Source organism: Suncus etruscus, chromosome 16 (genome assembly GCF_024139225.1).
Source record: "Suncus etruscus isolate mSunEtr1 chromosome 16, mSunEtr1.pri.cur, whole genome shotgun sequence".
NCBI lineage: Eukaryota > Metazoa > Chordata > Mammalia > Eulipotyphla > Soricidae > Suncus > Suncus etruscus.
Genome location: NC_064863.1, coordinates 26383945 through 26406549, shown reverse-complemented (window position 1 = coordinate 26406549; position 22605 = coordinate 26383945). Strand labels below are relative to the sequence as shown.

The window sequence follows — 22605 nt, the reverse complement described above, 5'->3', positions numbered from 1 at the left end:
CCTTGCAGACGCTCACCCATTACTGACCCAGGTTCAATATCCGTATCCCATATGGTCCCTTCAATCCTGCCAGGAGGGATTTCTGAGTGCAGAGCTAGAAATAACCCCTGAGTGTTGCCAGCTCTAGCTCAAAAACCAAAAAAAAAAAAATTACCTAGAAACAGCAATATGCAAAGTAAATTTAGAAATGATGACTATGGACAGCTGTGTCAGAGAGTAGAAAAGATGGTGCATATAAAAATGTAATGTGAAGAAAATTAATTGGATAAGATGTTGAAAACGTGCATATGCTTTTAATTTGTATGTATTTCTCTTGTTTCAGTCAATGTAATTAAATGTATTTTATAAATATTAATATAAAACATTCATTAAAGGTTGATGATAGGTTTACACTTCTGTGTATTGCTTTAGAAACAGCCCCTAACCATTTGAATATAGATATTTAGGACATTGGAATTAATATACACAAATCATCATCTGTTTGTGACTTGTTTTTTGAATTGTATGATATAAAAAGTGGTCCAAGTTGAAAGCACAGAGCTTTTAGTTACCTACTGAACACATGGTCAGGGAAACATGGAAACTTGAAAAGATAGAATTAACACAGGAAAACTGTTTTTTTAATAGAATAAGGTGTAGGGAATGCTGGCTTGCTATAGGAAATAGACAGATGCTCACCATGATTGGTGTGTCAATTTAATGTGATAGACATATTAAGTTATGTAGAATGATAATGAGGAGAAAATCTTAGAAGGCCCAAATGGGAGTAATAACTTCAATTGACAACACATCCTATATGTTGCTCCCCTAAACACTGGATAAGACCAAGAATTGGCCTCACATATTTGAACTTTACTATAATGCAACTTTCTGAATTAAGTCTTAACAAAGATAAAAACTATTCTGTGTAATTATAACCAAAACATACAGGTTGGTTTAAATTGAAATAAATTCTCCCGGTTTTTTTGATGGAGTTAAATTTTTTCTTGTAAAGTTCAATCAGTGCCTTGTATATCAAAGATTTTAACCCCTTTTCTAGTGAGTATTGAGTAAAAAGTGTCTCCTATGCCATGGTAGCTTTTGTATCCCTGTCACTATTTATTTTTAAGTACAGAGCTTCTGAGTTTAATGTACTTCCATTTGTTTATTTGCTTCCACTTGCTTGGCCACAGTGTTCTATCCTTGAAGATAACTTTAACTTCAATATCATGGACTGTTCTGCCTAAATTTTCCTCTGTGTACCTTATGATTACAGGTCTGATATCAAGATCTTTAATCCTTGTTGACTTGATCTTTGTGCCTGTTGTTAAAGAATTCTAAATTTATAATTTGCATGATCAGCTTTTCAACTCTTGTTGAAGAGGCTTTCCTCATTCAACTTTTTAATTTCTTGCTCCTTTATAAAAAATTATCTATTATATAAACCTGTGGGTCCATCTCCAGAGACTCAAATCTATTAGATTGATCTAAGGCTCTGTCTTAATACCATGCTGTTTTAATTACTACTTCTTTATATACAGTTTAAATTTGGGAAAATTAATTCCTCCCATCTTTACTCAAAGAAGAAATACAGATGACCAAAAGGCACATGAAGAAATGCTCCTCATCATTAATTAGCAGGGAAATGCAAATCAAAACAACAAAGAGATATCATCTCACACCACAGAAACTAGCACACATCACCAAAAAACAAGAGCAACCAGTGATGGCATGGATGTAGGGAGAAAGGAACTCTAATTCACCACTGGTAAAAATGCAGACTGATTCCTTTTGGAAAACAATATTGACATTACTCAAAAAGTTATAAATTGAGCTTCCAGATGATTCAACAATTCCACTACTAGGGATATAGTCCAGGAACATAAAAACATAATACAAAAATGCCTTCTACACTCCTAAGTTCAGCTGAACTCAGCACCGAAAATGGAGAAACTAACTGGCATGGTACCCTTCATTAATAGTAATTAATTATAATGCAAAATACAGTGTCAAAAACTAAAGAGGGAGATAAGCAAATTGTCTTCCTAGAGTTAAATGGGTGTGGGAGGGTGGGAGGGAATTGTTGACAGTAGTGTGCAGTCCTGAAGAATGATGCACATTATATGACTGAAAGCCAACAATGAACAATTTTGCAACCGTGGTGCTTAAATAAAGCAATTTGAAAAATTGGAATAAATTGCAGCTGAAAAATAAAAATGAAGCAAATTGGGCCACATAAATATTCCTAGATAGGAAGAGAACACAGTGTGAATGAAATAAATATGATTCACTTGATTTTTTCCGTGATAGTGTTGAAGGATGATACCTCTGAAAATGATTTTCCATAGTGCTACTGCAGAGCATATGGTGCTAGAGAAAGAGTAGAGAACAGGGACATATTTTTATTTTCATGAGTTAACAAAAGGGGGAGAGATGGAACAATAACATAGCAGTAGGGCGTTTGCCTAGCATGGGGCTAACCCAGGACAGACTCGGGTTCGATTCCAGGTATCACATATGGTTGCCCGAGTCTGCAAGGAGTGCTATCTGAGCGCAGTCAGGAGTAACCCCTGAGCACTGACTGGTGTGGCCCCCAAACAAAACCAAACCAAAAACAAACAAACAAACAAACAAAAAAACAAAACCAAGGGATTCAAATATTAATTTCAAATTAACTTCTGGTAACTAGGCTCCACTTTTCTATCATGACTAAACTTTTTCATACTTATGCAAAGGAGTCATATTGCAAATAAAGTATGTTCTACTGTTTGTACATCTTCGTCCTATTTCACAGGAGACAGCATATAAATTTGAAGGATTCGATACCTTTGAAATCCAAAGCAATCCAAACATTGCTTGATCTTTTGTCAGTGTCAGGACTGATTACATTACTGAGGCTTATTGTTTCACCCATGACCCTCTCACTTTAATCTCCTGACTTACCTTTATATTCAAGTGGGAGAGTTCTCTGATAACTTAGGGCCATTAAACCAGAGTATAACAAAATGCTGGCTGTGAAGCACATATAAATTTTAAGCAGAGAACAAAATCAAATTGCCTCTTACATAGTTTGTTTTCATCAGATATAATATGAGACAAAAAGAAAGAAAACAAAAACCTGGAGTATTCCAGAACATAAAAGGGGAAAATTCAATAGACAATAATATGAATAATCTCTATATACACTTCAGTATTTGATAGAGCAGGAGCATAACTTAAGTATTTTAAAAAATATAAAGTTTGCAAAAGCTTATATTTTTTCTTTTGTGAAGAGCTATGCTGCTCATTCTGTTCACTTCCTTTGTCAATAATATCTTACAGTGGGAAACAAGTTTTTCAATATGACCTTTTCTCAATTGTCCATTTTGTTTCTAAAACATCTTTGAATAGACAGTACTTGTGCCTTTTGATAGATAATTTGTCCTTTATTTTCTTCAATCATATTTCCCAGATAACTTCCATCTATAAGAATGTTGACTGCCTTTAAGACTTAAATTTGTACAACTTTCTCTTTTTCTTTTTTTTTTTTTTCAGAGCTTCACTTTTGGAGATGTAACCAAGACAAGTAATGGAAAATAATAAAGCCAAAACCTACAAATTTTCTGTTGAGGTTTATAAACAGCAAAATTGCAAATTTATATTGAAATGATATAATTTAGATGGTAAAACTTTTATCTATTTTTTTTTCTGTTTAACCAAACCCTAGATAACAACTAGGTACATTGTTATGAATAAGGTTTCTTACTACATGGTTATTCTAAATTTCTCAAAACAAAATCTATAAAAAGATCATACTTAATTTGAAGCATATACCGTTAAGATTGTTGATTTTTTTTTCTGGGCTATACCTACAAGTGCCCAGAGGCTATTTCTGGCTTTGTTCAGCAGTAACTCTGGTGACCATGTGTAGTACTTTTTTCTTTCTTTTACTTAGTTTCTTTCATTTTTATTTTGTTGTTGTTGTTTTGGTGTATGCCCAGTTGTGTTCAGGTTTTACTTTTGCTCTTACATTAAGGGATCACTCCTGAAGGTGTCTGGGGTTCATATAGAGTACAAAGGTATTGAATCTGGGTAGACTCCATGCAAGGCAAACGCTCCAAAACTGAACTATTTCTCAGCCCCAATCCTAATTTTACTTCTCTGCCTCCATATATAGTTTGTAATATTCTTTCCTTTGCTCTAGTTCAATAACAGTAATATAAAAAATATCTAACATATCATATTCACTATTTTGAAATATAAAATAATTAATGCAATGTCAATATGGAGAGTTGATTTATATTTATAAAAAGACCATTTTCTGGAGCCAAAGTTATATAGAGTAGCAAATCAGACACTTATCTTCCATGTGGCTGACCCAGGCTTATTTCCCTAACAATATCTCATGTTCCCCGAATATCACAAGGAGAGAACTTTGAATGAAGAGCAAAGAGTAAGTCTTGAGCAATTTCAGGTGTGGTCCAAACCCCAAAAAGTAAATAAATAAATAAATACTTTTCTTTAAGGAATTTTAAATAAAGCGTGCCCAATGTTTTAAGATTATTTGCTTCTTTTTCTACTCTTAAATATATTTGTACAACAACCCATAATTTTGGATTTGATTTTTTTTCTGTTGGAACACTTTATTTATATTAGATTATATCTAGATTTATATTTACATTAAGTTTTTTTTTGTTTGTTTTTGTTTTTGGGCCACACCCGGTGTTGCTCAGGGGTTACTCCTGGCTGACTGCTCAGAAATAGCTCCTGGCAGGCACGGGGGACCATATGGGACACCGGGATTCGAACCAACCACCTTTGGTCCTGGATCGGCTGCTTGCAAGGCAAAGGCCGCTGTGCTATCTCTCCGGGCCCTTACATTAAGTTTTTATTAGATTCATCTAATATTGTGAAAAGTTTTATAGAACCTAAATGAATTTAGGCTTAAAGTGTTTCAACAGAAAAAAATCAAACTCCTACTTTAAACAAACTGGGAACTTCTGTATTGACATTCTTTCTTTTTATTTTTTTTAATGTTTGAATTAAATGGATGTTGATTCTGACATTGTGATGATTATGAGCTATTCTCAGTTGCCTGAGGATTTAAGCACTTTAATGTCTCTGACATTATTTTTAATGTGATCAGGTAGTAGACTTTTACAGTTAGTGGGAAGTAATGACACTAATAGCTAGGGTAAGTAAACCATATAATCTATTATTAAAGAAAATGTTAATTTTAGGAGGAAAAACTATAGCTACCTTTTTTTGATCAAATAGATCCATATTTTAGATATGTCCAAGAAGTAAAGTTTCAGTGTCAACTTCTAAAATTATTAGTAAATCATTTAAGTTTTTTGTTTGTTTGTTTACCAGGGTCAATAGAATACTATCTACTGATAATATCCAAGCCCATGATTTGCTTTTGTGTCTCCACAGCCAATAGTCTGTTTATGCAATTATATGATTAGGTATAAAAGCTGTAATTTTGTTATTTCTTGTCAGACACAATGACCTTTATTTGTTTCTTAGATAACATGTTATAAAATATTTGTATTCAAGCCTTTTATAAAGAATATTTTAAACATCTGTATATCTTGATTTTTTTATCCACTCCCTATTCTTTAATTTATTTTAGTTTAGTCATTCATATTACTCAATGCTTAGCTTCCATTCTCTGATTTGATGCTGCTGACAAGTAAATAAAATATGGATGCCTGTAAGAAAAAAAATAAGCAAAATTGAGTCCAGAGAATATAATTACTTATATAATGTATAACTATGCTTTATAAAGAGAATATTTAAATATGAATTACAGATTCAAATAAGAATTATCACCAATCCTTTATTTAAACTTTAAAAACACTTGAAATACTTGTATCTCAAACCTTCTCTAGTTTCTCAGGAAATTTTAAACTCTAGTATTAGTAACACTTTCTTCCTGTATCCTTGGTATACCCATAGGGTGTGAAACAGCAATGAGTTGTTTTTTTTTTTTTTTAGAAAAGGTGCTAATACCACAAGTCAATGACATAGACATCAAAATACATGTCTTTATTGTTCCCAGTGTTTTTTTTGACTCCATGTCCTTTCTGTAAGTATATTATAAAATGCTTTAAATATTGATCAGCTTTTAATTACAATCCACAAAACTGCAATGAAAATATCCAATGTATTATGTATGAAATAGTAAAAAGAGCTGATTTGTCCTAACAAAGAATAACTAATTTTGCTAACTCCAGGATCTTTAATATACTTTTAGTTACATTGCTCAAGTGAAGTACAGTTTTATGTATGTATGTATGTATGTATGTATGTATGTATGTATGTATGTATGTATGTATGTCATTACTACTGGCATGGGGTACAAACCAACAAAGTACTATTCTGATCTTCTCTAGGGAAAATTGTAGTAATGACTTGGGGATTGAACCCTTTAGATTCCTTATTCTTATCTTGTTTTTAGATTGACTATTTAGCTTATTGAGGTTTTTCTTTGTGGGCAACTCGTGATTTTTCTTTAAATTAGGCACAATAATAAAGACATTTTTATTGCCAAAGCTAATTCTAATACCTAAGAATACATCTGCCATTTTTCTATTGACATTTTGCAGCTTTCCTATGACTTTTCTGGTAACAAATCATTTAAATCATAACTTTCAATAAAAAGAAAAAAATAAGAACCTAAAATAAAATATAATTTTGTTTTGCATCATTTGAAAACAATGAGGATGAGAACACTTAAGCGTTTAAATAATTAAAATCCATATTTTTTCCAGAGCAGATTCATTAATAGACAATATTATTTTCTGTGACTTATACATATTCAATTCAACCAATGAATAAAAATTACCCTTAACAGAAGCACAACAGGGAAAATAAATTTCAAGCTAATGTAAAGCAAACATTCTTAGCTTGCTACATTTACATTCATATCCTTTGCTCATTTCCTGGGCTTAGAAGATGTATATTATTTTGGTTAATAACTTGTCTTTATGCATGCTATAAAAAAGTATGAAAGTAGAGACAAAGATAAGAGAAAATAAACAAATGTAAGTTCAGTTCCAATTCACTCTAAGAGTTCCAGGAGTGATATTATAAATTTCCATTAAACTGAAGCTGATTGTGTTGCAATTCCCCTAGCTGTAGGATAACTACTGAACATACCTCCACCTTCAGGGAAAACTACATTTGCTTTTGAAAGGGGAAAAACACTAAGCAAAAGTCATGAATATGATAAAAGACTTTGAGATGGGAGACACAGAAAGATCAAAAATAAGAAATGGGAGGCCAAAACTCCTTTGTAAATAAATGTTTGTGAATTTGTTTTTTCAAACCAAGATAAATTTTGGCATACATTTGGTTAGTTTTGGCTAGTATTTCTACTATTGGCTTCGATCAGCCAGGTTTCAAAACCAGGAGTGACTATTTTTGCCTTCATAGCCTAAGTCAATATTCAACAGGAAGATATTAGGCTAGTTTACTTTAAAATCCTTTCTGAATTCCTACACATTATAATTACTGTCAGGATGTTTTGTTTAGTGTCAATTGAAGATATTAGCTAGCAATCTGGGTAAATAATACCTCCATTTCTGTGACCTTTATTTCCCCCTTTACTAATTGCTTAATTTATTCGGGTTAAGCAGAGTGGGGAATGGTTAAAGCTTCCTTTATATTGTTGCTTTGCAAAATCATGGCAAAAGTTTTTGGTATGTAAACTATAGATGAAATTTTTGTCTTCAAAGTTTATTAAATTTGAGTGGTGTAGCATGAAAGTAAACTCCATTTTCATTTATGACTTGACTAACGAATTGAATTCTACATCTTTTATTAGAATCATGGAGAAACTTGATCGGGTACTTTCCTTGCATGTAGTTTGCTCTGGTTGATTCACAACATCACAAAGGTACTCTGAAGTCTGGTTAAGATTCTTTCCTGAACAAAGAGTCAGAGTCTCCTTGGTTAAATCTTGTGACACCAAGATTTAAAAATGAATTTAAAAAAAGAACATTGTGGGGTTTTGTAATATAAAGAAGTAAATCACAGTTTGTGGAAATATTGTTAGATATTTTTGCTCACACAAGTCCTAAATCATTCAATATAACTTTGGAATATCTTTAGAAATTTTAGAATAATCACATAGAGACCTTAGAAGTAAACACCTAACTTCTGTTTAAGTCTTCATGACAAATTTCTTTCTAAATTTTGTAATTTTGGTTACATGTTTTAACCAAAAATTAAAATTTACAGTAAAGGGAAAATGTATGTCAAATCTAAATAAAGATAATTTTTTAAGTAGAGATATTATTAAGTACACTTTGTTTAATGTATACAACAGTGCTTGGCTTTAACTGTTAAAACCAAAAAAGCCAAAATTCATATGCACATATTTTTTAATCTTATAGTTCATTAGACTCTGAAACTTAATCATTTTTTAATTTGTTTTATTGTTTTTTGGGGAGGCTACATCCAGAAGCGCTCTGGACCTACTTCTGGTTCTAATCTCAGAAATCACTTCTGGGACCTATGGAATTCAGGGGATCAAACCTGAGTCCATCTTGGGTCAGCCACATGCAAAGTAAATGCCCTACTAGCACTGTGAGTCTGGCCCCCTAATAATAATAATAATAATAATCTTTTTTTAAAGAAGAAAGACTGTAAGCCAAATTTAATGTGCAAAAAATATTTTATTTAAGAACTATAATTTCACCTAAAATATTTTGATAAATGAGCAGAGAAAGTGGAAGAATATTTTCTTCATATGTAGACTTAGGCAGTATTATGACATAGAACTAACATGTCATGCAATTTACTTCTATTTTTAACATGTATGCTCTTTTATTTTTAAGTTGTAATTGGAAGGTCATGAATGAGGAATTGGAAAAAATAGGGAAATAGGTTACTTGTTTGATTAGATAAAATTTAGGCAGAAAATAAACATAATGATTAGGGGCCTGAATTGATAACAGAGTGAATGAAATAGTTAAATAAAGACTATTAGTGAAAAAAATGGAATGATAAAAAAATCATCAATTATTAAGAGTTAATCAAAATGTCTTGTTTTTGCTTTTCATTTTAATCGTTACATTTCACAAAAATATTTTTGTGTAATTCTTTGTATGTGGCACTTCTTAAAATTAAAATATAATATTTGTTTTCTAATGGTACCTTTTGGCTGATAATTTATTTATTTATTTTGGTTTTGGGGCCACACCTGGAGACACTCAGGGGTTACTCCTGCCAATGCGCTCAGAAATTGCTTCTTGTTTGGGGACCAAATTAGACTCCAGGATACAAACCACAGTCTGTCCTAAGTCAGCCGCATGCAAGGCAAACACCCTACTGCTGAGCCACTGCTTCGGCCCCTGACTTATCATTTATTTTATTTTAAATGTAAAACTTCTCTGGATGACACCTGAAAAAGCTATCTTTAGATAAAACATGAGATATTCTTCTACTATATACTTTAAGAAATAAAAATCACCTATGCAATTGTCTTAGACATTATTTTGATGAAACTGAAAAATCAAACTTCACTTTCCTGATCAGTGAAAGTATTGCAGCTACATATTATTACCTCCCCACCCATGTTGATGATTACTAAGACATTATCTTTCTTAGTCTTAATTTCACAGAAAGTGACCATTTGACATCATACAGGTCCATACATCCAGACATTTCTCGTCCAATCAGAATGGAATGACCTGCCAACAGAGAACTAGACTTACAAGTGTGAAATCATTTGACCATGTTATATTTTAATTTGCAGAGACAAAAAGTGACAAGCAATTTATTTACATAAAACTGTACAAAAGCAAATTAAATTATGTAAAATATTTCATAAATAGTTGGACGAGTGTTTAATACATTTCGCCATGTTTAGCATAGTTTCGTGCATAGTGACTCATATTAAACGATGATAAATTGTTCTCTGCTTCACTATCAACATCCAAGTAGCAGAACAATAGTCAATGATTAACATTACAAACAGGTCGTACCACACTGAATGCAAGTGCTTTAAAATGTAAGAAATATTGTCTGAAAGTAAACCCTAGTAAGCTGGGAAAATGATGCCTTCCTCCAGATGTTATGGGAAGCTCTGTCTAGGTCACAACTAGCAAGCCTTAATTCACATGTTCATGCTTATCTTCACTTTTTTTAATTTTTCCTTGAAGAGCATATTATACATTTACCACTGATAAAATATAATTAACTTATTTAGGTCTCCAGGATTCTCATGACAATATTAGGATGGCTCTTTGATTCTTGCAAATGTCTTCTGGTCTGTGTGTTTAAGTAAATTTATTTTCCTATAAGACAGCTCCCTAGGGTATCTTTCAGTCAGGTATCTTCAGTACCATCTTAGTTCCACTTCCCATAAAAATAATGCCTTCTTTGTTTTCTGAAACGCAGGCAGCAGGCCAGTCAGAAACCATACAAAAATGATACCTAGAGCTTCAGAGCAAACATTGGATTTTAGACTGAATCTTACAGGCGTTTTAATACACATAAATTGATATAGTTACTCATTAATTTATAAATGTGTCCTAATGTATATGCATGCAAAGTTCACTTGATATTTTTGTATACAGAAACAAGAATGCTTTATATATTGTGCAACAGAATTGAAACAGCAGGTAAAAGAAAAATCATAATAAAAATAGAAAATAGAAATTCTAAGTCAATATTTTACTTTGAAAAATGGACTGATTTCAACCCTGATGAAATCTCTCTGAGTAACTATTACAATATGTGTTATAACCTTCTCATAGGTATTATGCAGCCCATATTAATGTCATAATTTTGCTTTATGGGCAAATAATATTTAAGACTGGTCCATTGTCTGAGTTTGTCAGAAGGCAAATTTTAATATATTATTTATCATTTTCAGAAAATAAACATGGATAAATATACAAGATCAAAAAAGTTGGGAATAGCCCATTTCCCCTCATTGTCCAAACCCAACAACCTTTTTTTTTTTACCATAACAACAGGTATAAAAGGCACAGTTGCTTATTTTGCATTCACTCATTTATTTATTTTTTGTTTCTTTTTATTGATTTTTTTTCAAAAGCACTCTATATGGAGTGGCACCAGATTTAACCTATTCAAAATAAAAGTCATACAAACACAAAATATATTTCTGTGTCATGCCAGCTCATTATATAATAAACATGTTATGATAGCTAATTCTACTAGAATTACTGCAAATACTTACAGTACACTGAATTTTATTCTTTCACACCCATTTTAGTTCTAAAGAGAAGCTCACAAATTAAATGACAATGGTAAATCTGTCTTGAATGTGGTGAAAATAACTTATGGGCATGTGAATCCAATTACTCGGAAGATCCACTAAGACCCATATGAGCTTTATAGAAAACAGAGGGTTTTTAAGATAGAGTAAAATGAGCTACCTAATGGTTGGAAGTGTCTCATGAAAGAAAAAAAAAACACATAAAAATTGTGTTCAACATCTGTGTTATGCAATTGAGTATTTCTTCTGTAACGTGCAAGAAAAATATGTATACATTTCATAAGTATCTTTAGAAGCATTTTGTCTTAATAGGTACTTACAGATTATACAAGGCAGAACTGCTTTAATGCAGTTTCCTAACAAAGAACTAGAATTGCATCTTTTCATAATGTAAATAATAATCAAACATAACCATGTTCAATTATTGATATTTTAGTCCACTGTTGTTTCAATTACATACCTTCTTTCATCCTAAATACTATACATAAGCTAACACTTAAAAGAAAACTCCATTTAGAAAATGATTTTTAAGGAAATGACCCCCAAAAGAGACCACCATCAAAAAAGTGGTTTTTAAAGATAAAGATTTTAATGACTGAGCAAATTTACAAACTATATCCCAGGATGCTTCACTTTATAGTCTAAGGAATTCTGTAAAGCATTAAACTATCCAAAGCTACATTGTAATTTTTACAGTTTGCTAGAGTGCCATCAAGGAAATGTCTTATTTAGGTCATAATATTCAGGAGGAGAATGATTGTTCTTTTCACCTGTTATCCATTTCTATTCCTGGATTGTCACTTTTGTCTAAATATTCCAAGTTAAATTTTAATTTTGTTATATAAACCTGTATAGAACAATTAACTAACATTCTATTTCTTTGAGTTTTTATTGTTTTTTGGCCACGACCAATAGTTCTCATGACTTACTCCTGGTTCTGTATACAAAGATCATTCCTGACTGGATTCAGGGGGCCATATGTGGCACCCTGGATCTAACTTAGGTTGATGTGTGCAAGGCAATTTACTATCTCTCTGGCCTTCATATTCCTCACTACTACACACACAAAAAAATCTGCATAGTTTTCCAACTTTGAGATGTATACACTAAGACATGTTACTTCCCAGAATTAATTTTTGTTTATTTTTGAATTTGTTTTATGATATATATTAAATAAGTTTGAATCACATTGGCAACAAACTGTCACCTTGCTGCAATGCTGTCTTGAAATAGTTCTGTATTGCACTGGATTCAACATTAATGCACTTGTGTCATATGAAAGTGTGCATAGAACAAGTAAAATATGCCATTGGTCACTTGAAATATGAATAATAAGACTAGCAAGCAAAACCTGCTTTCTATTATGGAAAAAGTGGACATTTTTCTAAGACTGTGTCAATGTATCTTTCTGTCCAGAATCTATTCACAACATATTTATTAATTTTTTTAACTGGAATCTTCCCTGAATCTTTTTTAAAACAAATTACCTATTATGATACACAGAGGTTTCATTCACTTTTCATTTTCTACATTTCCAAATAAAGTACATTTACAAAGAAAAACAAGTTTGCTGGATATAGAGACAAAGTAAAACAAACCAGTCTCAGATTTTTCGAGTGCATGGATTCAGTTGCTTATGTTGTTGAACAGATTTTCTTGTCAAGACCAAATCTACTTCATCGGTTCCCTGATCTGCCTTATGATCTTTGGCCTTCTAATGACACAATTGTTCCAGTTAGTTGATAGTAGTGATGCTGTTCAGAAAAATAGATATGTATATTTTACAAGTTATAATCAGTGTCATATGTGTGACCGAGATTGTGTTTACACTAATAATAGTCAATGAACGTATGAAGTTGGTTAATGCTTCTGACTTGAAAAGAATGACATACTGCAACTTGAGACAACAATCATCAACTGGATATTGTTTAAATTTGACTTTTTTGATTGGAATATTAAAGCTCTGATCTTCCCCAAATGTTTCAGAGTCCTCTATAGGTAAAATGTCTTTAGAGGTACTCTATAAATTGTTTCACTGTGAGGGATTTGTTTTTTCAGTATGGTGATGGGCAATCTGAAGTTAAGTCTAAAACAAATTTTGTCTTATTTATTTGTTTGTTTGTTTATTGTCATTGACTAGCCGGATAACACTCAAACTAAATCAAAGTGACTAAAAATCATGCTTCAGCTAAGGGAAGATGAAAGTGTGTTGTGTTCTGCTAATCAGGCTCGTTACCATGAAAAGAAACTTGCAACCATCTTTTTTGTTTTTGTTTTTCGTGTTTTTTTTGTGGTTTGTTTTTGTTTTTGCAGGGACAGGGTTGCAGAAGAGGAAAAGTGGGTGTCGGGAATCAGTGAGGGGATTAGACATGCAAGTAACAAGGATGACTTCTACATAGGTACATTACAATCAGGCTAACAATTATCACTAAAGGCCTGATCTGGAGGCAGAAGTGGCAGGCAAAGCTATGTCTCTTTGGTAGCCCCCTCGTTTAGATCAAAAACATTTGCTGTATAAGCATCACCCCTTATTCTTCTTCTCCTATGGAAAAAGAATTTTGCTGTCGCTCGTTTAGCCTACAGGTACACTTCTCTTCTAGTGAGAGTATTGACAGGAGATGGCTTGTATTCCCCTGTTTTGGTCAGGGGAATATCCTCAGGATTAGCTTCCTCATTCTTGCTGAAACTAGCTGCACTGAAGGTCTCATAGGAGGAGGTCAACTTTTTGTTTAGGAGGTTTCTGTTGCGGTCACCCATGACGGCAGCCTCGCCGTTGGCCAGCTTTTCCTGGCTACCTCGTTCATCAACAGGCATGAAGGTGGAGAGTTTAGGCTGGCTCTTCTTCCTCTCCGGGGATGTGCGGACAGGCATCCAGCACGAGTCTGAGTGGCCGTATTCATCACATTCCCGCGTGCACTTCCCGGTCAGGGCAACATCTGGAAGAGGTCTTGAATCTGAAATTCAAGGAATAAAAGCCATTAAATATTGTCATCCCCCAACAGACTTTGCTGAGGAAATTGCAGGGGTTGGAAAAAGAAAACAAACAAATATCATATATGTCTATATATGTACATTTATATGTATCTATATGTACATTTATATGTATCTATATATACATATATGTGTACGCTTATATGTACATATAGATACACATAGACCCCATGACATATATATCCCTAATAAAATATCTCCTTTATTCAAATGGCCTGCAATATGTCTTCCCATAAAGCAAATCTTATTCCATATTCATTAAAGATAAGGTTTTGCAAAAGCAAGAAATATAAAAATAGAGGAATGGATTAACTGCTAAACGTACCAAAAATAATTGTTAGTATGTATATCTAGGTAAGCATCTAGATATACATATATTTATTATAGAACAGAAATGATTTTATATTTTCAAGTAGAAATAAAGTACATATGAATGATTATGCATTTGAATAGGCATAAGTTATTAAATACATATAGTTACATTTTTCTTTATAATATAAATTATCCTAAAATTTGTACCTCTATCAATTGGAATTGTTCTTGCTTATGTACTATTTATGGTATACAAATGGGCAAAACCTTATATTTAAAAAATAAACCTAAAACATCAGGTTACTTCAAAAGCAGAATCTAATTTGACAGCACATCTGGTGGTAAAACAGTGTCAAATCAAAGACTAGTGTGAAAATTCTAATACTATTCCCACCTGCCCCAACTTAAGCCACCACACCCCCGTCCACCCACTTTGTGAAATGTTCTAATTAGTGTAGCCAATGTAAGTTGTGGACTAGAAATACTTTGTACAAGGCAATGTAATGGGTAAATACATTGAAGCTCCTAAAATTTGGATGAAATAGCATGCATAGCTAAATAATGTTTTTGAAAAACCAAATGGAAATGTTTGTATTTCCCAATAGGTTAAATAATAACCACAGAGTCTTAAAGTTTAAGAAAAATGATAGAAGTTATGAAGCTAGCATGTATCTGTAATTAAAAGCATTACATATATCTTTTGGATATTTATTTGTTTGGAGTTCATGCACAACAGTGAAGCTAATACCAATGAGTTATTAAGAAACTTACTACTAGCAGAGCTCAGGAAACAGCATTACAGAGGATCAAATACTGACCTTCTGCATGCAAAGCAAGTTTTCCATTCTTTTGAGTTATTCATCTCTCTACCCAATACTTTTGTTTGTTTTAAGTAGAGAATTAAAAAATAACTTTGTTTTCTCAAACAATCTCAATATATACTAAAGGTACTGATTTTCAGGGTTTTATTATCCATATTTTATTTAATTCCCAGAAAAACCTTACTGCATTTAGTTTATTTCATATATTATCACTTAATTACAAAGAAAGATATTTAAAAACTGAATTTTTGACAAAATATAAATTCACAAGAAAGAATGCATAAAATTAATATGCACACAATTCTGCATTGTGCATATAGATTTGTCTTTACATAAAGCACGGTGTTATTTAAAATATTTCTCAAATACTTATATCTTTTGCCATTATCTCCAAATATTACCCCATATAATCTTATAATATTCCTCTTTGGCTATTATTTATATACTTGACTCTGCTAAATTTTCTAACTCAAAACTCTGCAAAATTGCATGCAATTTTTCTCTTTTTAGTGACAGTAACACATGTATTGGTATTTGTTAGCCCATTGATTTTAGAACAATGTGGTCTGGGAATTTTGCATTAATTCAAAAAATAAAAATCACAAGAAGATTTGAGTGTGCTTCAAATTATATCTAGAATAATATTTTTTCTTTATCAGGGTAAAATACAAATATAATTATTTATTCAACTGAATGTGCTGTTATTTGAATTCAGTGATCAGATCCTATTAATTTTGTGATCAAAATAAAGGGTACTTTTCTGTTCATTTTTATGAAAAGTTGTTATTCATACACAAATATAAATTTAAAAATAAAACTACTGACAACTTTTATGAGTGCACTTTTAAATCTTTAGGGAAGTATCCTGGGATACTTATATATTTGAAACTGACCTTATTGTTTTGAACATAAAAAAATCTAAAATGCAAAACTTGAGATTAGATTATTTTTATATAAATATTTTATTCTTTCCTACTTAATAGATTCACATTTTTTACCTTACATTGAAATTTATTAATCACATAGATTATATTCAGGAATTTAGCTATCAAAATAAAATAATTATGAATGTGGTTATAACTACTACATAAATGACTCAAAATGATCTCCAATAATCAAAGTTAATCTGAAATTCATACAATAATTGTCAAGAATTTATGTATTTAAGGACATAAGTTCTACAATTAGGTTGAAATAAATTGCTTTATCCTTGTTTGATATCTGTTTAGAGACAGCTCATAAAACCATAATGTTATCAGCTCTTCATACCTTTTATTTAAATGAAATTATATTCACTTAGATTGAATCAAATCCAGTCAACTATAAAAGAGATGATCATCAGTTTCTTCATTATATGCCTGTACTAATAGTTTGAGTTATTTCCTCCCAAAATTGATTTCCTTCCACTTATTGCTATCATGAATGCAGCCTGTCTTGTCTGCCATCAGCTACATGTTAGCTGCCACATCTCTATCCAAGAAGCATGACTTTTAATAAGGAGCTCCTGTCATTGCCAAAGTCAAACACTTGATTGGGGACCACAGTGGAAGTTGACAAGCTTAATTGGCTGAGACATGTTACAGTGTTTGTCATCAAATTTAGAAAATAATCAAGAAAGGCTAAAAGAGATTCATCATGAGCAATCAAAACTTCCAATCCTGATGACTCAAATGAATCCTCTAAAGAAATGCCAATGATTAACAAATGTAATTTATATTATGATGGAATGTATTAAGGATAGGCACGAGTGGAACAGTATTTTCAGAGAAAGTGAATTTCCTTTCTTCGTTTTGAAAGTACGTATTATAAAAACTAAAAACAGTTTTAGAAACCTCAGAATCTCAGAGAATATTGTTTTCTTCCTTTAATTTAAGATATACTTTAAAGTATCCAATTTTTGTGGTATTAGCAGTAGAACTTACAATGTGTTCATTTTTCTTGTCTTTTATTGGAAACTACGTTTCTACTATCAAAGAGAACACTTTAGATTTTAGTTTAGTAAAAATCATTCATTTTGGCAGAGTGAAGAGAGCAAAACCTAATCACACATATTGCTGATTTGATTTTTAAGAAATAAGAGAAAAACAAAGTGTTCTATATTGAAATATTGAGATATATTGAAATATTTTATCAGCATTTGTCTAATATAATGCCTTAAATAGATGTTATTTTTGTCTTCTTCCCCCACACAACCCTAGCAAACTTTGAGAAAACCAGAAGGAATGCTATTCATTTTCTTCTGCTGTGAAGCTAAAATTTCAAGCAGATTTTTCCATTTTTATATTATCAAAGCTATTTACTAGAGTCAGCACATCAATTTAGAGCATTAAAGTCCTTTCTTGCATGTAAAGTTTATTTCTTTCTCAAATGCATATTGTTTTAAGTCATTATAAAAATCATAAAAGCTAATAGATTTTAATCAATGATTTATAACATATAAAGTCTTTCTTACACATCAGACTATTTACTTTTCACTTCAATAAATATCAAATCAAAGAGTGAGTTAGCTAGAGAAAGTCAAAGACAAAACAAGTGTTTCCAATTTTACTTTACTCTTTTTACTATACCATGTTACTCCTTCTTAAAATGTAACAATTGAGTTATTTAGAAGTCAAATACTTCTGTCCATAACTACTCACACACACACACACACACACACACACACACAAAATAAAAAAAAAAGTAAAAGAAAAACAGGATTTATCTGGGAATCACAGGAAATGGCTGCTGCAAATCACAAATTTTACTATTAATGGATAAAAGAAAAAGTACAACTTTCCCAAAGATGTACATTTTCTAATGTAAGATTCAATAACTACTATAAAGTCTAGTTCTAAAAAATAAATAAATTTCTTCTTACTAGACAAAATAGATAAATGGGTGATGTGAAGAAACTGCTATATCAATGTCAACAAAAAGGGACAAACGCAGAACATGTAAAATCAAGACATAAGCAGGAAAATACAGGTACATAGGGCTTTGGACATTTCCACAAGAGGCCATGTACACTTCAGATATCAATCGAGGTGTCATTATAGTAGAGCGCCAGAAAAATTATTTGTTGTTTTGCTTTTGTACAACATACAAACTCAGTGCTAAGTGCCTAGGTATCAATTGCCAGTGCAGCTTGGAGGATAACACAGTACTGGGAATCAAACTCTGGGTTTTTGCAAGCTAGGCACCAGCTCTAGAATTTTTTAGTTTTTTCCCTGACCCTATCAGTAAGGATTTTTATATGTATTTAAAAGCTTCCTGAATGCCTGCCTACTCAAATTCAAGTCTGTAGTTTGAGACAGAAGATAATTGTTAGGTTTTTTTTTGTTTTGTTTTTTTGTTTTTGTTTGTTTTTAGGTCACACCCGGAGACACTCAGGGGTTACTCCTGGTTTTATGATCAGAAATTGCTCCTGGCAGTCTCAGGGGACCATATGGGATGCCAGGATTCGAACCACCAACCTTCTGCATGAAAGGCAAATGCCTTACCTCCATGCTACTTCTCTGGTCGCAATTGTTAGTTTTTTTTTTGTTTGTTTTTGTTTTTTTTTCTGTTTCCTAAGAGAAGAAATCCAAATGTGCATTTATTTTATTTTATTTTTTATTTTTTTTAGGGAGCTTCACTGAACCAGTGCTTAGGAGTCCAAAGAACCTCTTCAAAGGTTCAGTGACAGTGAGTCAACAATTCAATGCAAAGGCCATGGATGTGGATATTCCTTGAACCCAGCAATTCTGGGGATAAGCCAGGTCATTCTGGGACATTTGGAGGCCTCAAAACAGTCAGAACCTCCAGTGTACAAGTATCTTACTATCTGCAGACATCCACTGATAAAACTGTAGATGCTCAGGAGAACCATGTTGCACCAGGGATTGAACCAGATCAGCTGAAAACAAGGCAAGCAACTTAGCTTGTATTACCTTTGTGGCTCAATTTCTTGCTACCTCCACCTCTTTTATTTTTATTTTGCTAAGGTTGTTTCAAATACTGTTAATGATATTTTCAGGCTTACATCATTCCAAAACTAAACTCAACACCAGAGTCTGCTTCCCTCCTGAACCCTCTTATTCACCATTCACCCATAACTCCAAGTAGTCTCAGTTCAGTCTGGTGCAAGTTAAAAATACATTTAGTTTTTGTTTGTTCTTTTTTTAGCTCAGATACTTAAAGATATATGCTTTACTTGCTAATTTGTACAATAAAAAATAGTTAATTCTTAGACCAACTTAAAGAATTTAGTAGTCAATGAGTAGTGGTTCTAAGCTTTCATAACATTCATATAATTCTTTATGATCAAGTATTAGTACATTCTTGAGATTACATACAAAATTTTATTCCTGACAAATGAGCTAATATAGTCTCTCTCTTTTTTGGAAGAAATACAGAATTTTTTCCCCATTTTTGCTTTTAAAGTACTTTTTTTTTTTTACTTATGGGAGTCAACTGTATAATATATAAGTATTTATTTTCTAGATTTGCTCCTAAATGCTAGTAAAATCTATTAAACTATTAAAATATGTTAAAATAAAATAAATAAGAAAAATGATGGTCATGAGAAATAATTTTGATTTTCAAACAAATATTTAATGTTACATTATTTTCTTTATTTTAAATTAAATATTTTATATTTAAGTGATTAAATTGTGTACATTATTATAAAATAGATGCCAGAAACTGTTTTCCTTTTGTAAATAATAGCAAATAAACAAATAGATCTTTTACTGTAAAATTATTATTGTAATGAATACAATAGTGAGGGGCAGAGATCCAAAAGAACATGACAAGTAGTTATGTTTTTAAAGTGCAATAATGTAAGGATCATGCCTTTGGGGATTTAAGGATAGCAGAAAAAAGATTTTTTAACAAATCTTGGGGAAGTTTGAGATTATTGAATTAGACAAGTGTTATAAATCTTTAAATGCCAAACACTTCTGGAAGACACGGGGAATATATAGCAAAGCATTGTTATTTATAGACTTTTTTTGAGGCCACACTCAGTAGCACTCAGGGACTACTCTTGGCTCTGCCCCCAGAAACCACTACTGGTAGGCTCAGGGATCATATTGGGATACCAGATATTGAATCAGGGTCAGGCATGTGCAAGACAAATACCCTGCCTACTGTAATACTGCTCCAGATTCTGGGACTGTACTTTTCATGCTATTTTAAACTTTTTAAAGATTCCATATTTATTTATTATTTCTAATAATATTTTTATGTAAGCACATAGTTACAACATGTTTTGTAGTTGGGTTTCAGTCATAAAATGTACACACCCCTTCACCAGTGCAACCTTCTCACCACCGAGTTTACCACCTCCCTCCTCCACATTCCCTGCCTATCTTTCAAATAGACATGCTATTTCTCTCACTCAATATCATTGTCATGATAGTTGTTAGTATAGTTATTTCTCTAACTGTGCTCACGACTCTTTATGCTAAGCTTCATATCATGGAATGGTCCTTCCATTTTTCATCTCTATTGTCTGGGTATTATCAACATATTGACTTTACTTTTTCTTTTTGTTTTTGGGTCATACCGGTGACTCCTCAGGGTTTTACTTCTGGCTTTGTGTTCCTGGCTTGGGCAAACATATGGGATGCTGGGGGTTGGAACCACAGTCAGTCCTGAGTCAGTCGTGTTGCAAAGCAAAAGCCCTACCGCTGAGTTATGTATGGCTCCAGCTCTATGTCTTTTCTTTTCTTTTCTTTTTTTTCTTTTCTTTTCTTTTCTTTTCTTTTCTTTTCTTTCCTTTTCTTTTTTTGCTTTTTCTTCTTTTGGTTTTGGGCCACACCCGGTAGTGACACACAGGGGTTACTCCTGGTTATGCACTCAAAAATCGCTCCTGAATTGGGGGACCATATAGGACAACAGGGACCAAACCAGAGTCTGTACTAGGCTAGCAAGTGCAAGGCAGTGAACCCAAGTACAACACTTAGAAAACACAGCACTACAAGTGTGACTATAGAGAAATAATGTAGGCTTCTATCATGCATAGACAATGAAGATTGCAGCTCTAATGGCCCAAAAAGTTCAAACCACCTATTTAGCCTCTAAGATAAGGAGTTTATAAAGAAATGTGGTGTATCCTCATAGAAATCAAAGAAAGCATGGAACAAACTGAATGAATAGCAAATGAGAATAATGAAGATATTTAAGTAAAAATGAGAAGCCTTCAAACTGAAATAAAAGGACTGAAAATGATAGGCAAATGAAAACCTCACTGGAAAGTCTGTCCAGCAGAGTAACAGTGTCTGAGGTGAGCTGAACTCCCATACAATAGAAGAGATTAGAAAAGATACTTAAAACAAAATATCAGATATTAGGGGCCGGGAAGGTGGCACTAGAGGTAAGGTGTCTGCCTTACAAGCGCTAGTAAAGGAACGGACCGCGGTTCGATCCCCCGGCGTTCCATATGGTCCCCCCAAGCCAGGGGCTATTTTCTGAGCACATAAGCCAGGAGTAACCCCTGAGCGTCAAATGGGTGTGGCCCAAAAACAAAACAAAACAAAAAAATCAGATATTGAAAAAAAAATTCTCATTACATAAAGAGATGGAAGTAGTCATCTTTGATAAACTCAACAGAAACATAAGAATCATTGGAGTTGTAAGAGACCCAAGAAAAAAATTTACCATGAAGAATCAATTGTCAAGGACATCATTGCAGAGAAACTCCCCAAATTAAAAAGTGCATGCAACCAAATCCTGCATGCCTAAAGAGTACCAACTAAAAGAGATGCTAAGAACATCATCCCAAGACACATATTAGTCACAATGACAAATCCCATAGCTATCTATGGCATAGAATATCTATAATCTATGGTTGAATACCTATGGGTATTCAATATCTATGGGTTGAATACTGAAAGCAGCGAGATCAAAAAGGGAAATTACATTCAAAGGAACATAGTTAAGATTTAAAGAAGAACTGTCACAAGAAATCTGCAAGGCCCAGAGGAAGTGGTGGGATATAGTGACAAAACTCAATGAAATAAATGCATTAACAACATTAAAATGGCAACATTCTCCAAAGCACTGTACAGATTTAATCCAATTCTTTAAAGGATACCCATGACATCCTTCAAAGAAGTGTATTAAACACTCCTAAATTTATTTGGAGCAATAAATACCCATGGATATCTAAACCAACACTTAGGTAAAAGAATATTGGAGGCATCACTTTTCCCAACTTTAAATTTTATTGCAAAGAAATAGTCAGTAAAACAGCATGGTAATGGAATAATTTCAAATAAATTGCATCTATTGGAGTATTCAAAG

The 22605-nt window shown here is 32.5% G+C and overlaps 1 protein-coding gene across 4 annotated transcripts in view; it reads right to left on the bottom strand.

Annotated features, from left to right (window-relative positions):
• Nucleotides 1-9690: 9690 nt before the first annotated feature.
• Nucleotides 9691-22605, bottom strand: part of PCDH7 (protocadherin 7) — a 477156-nt gene continuing 464241 nt past the window's right edge. For 3 of the 4 annotated variants that reach the window (XM_049790097.1, XM_049790098.1, XM_049790099.1), the window contains exon 3: nt 9691-14166. In XM_049790097.1, the coding sequence (XP_049646054.1) occupies nt 13790-14166 (377 nt within the window). In that variant the 3' untranslated portion in view covers nt 9691-13789. The remainder of the gene's footprint in view (nt 14167-22605) is intronic. The other variant, XM_049790100.1, reaches the window with a different exon arrangement.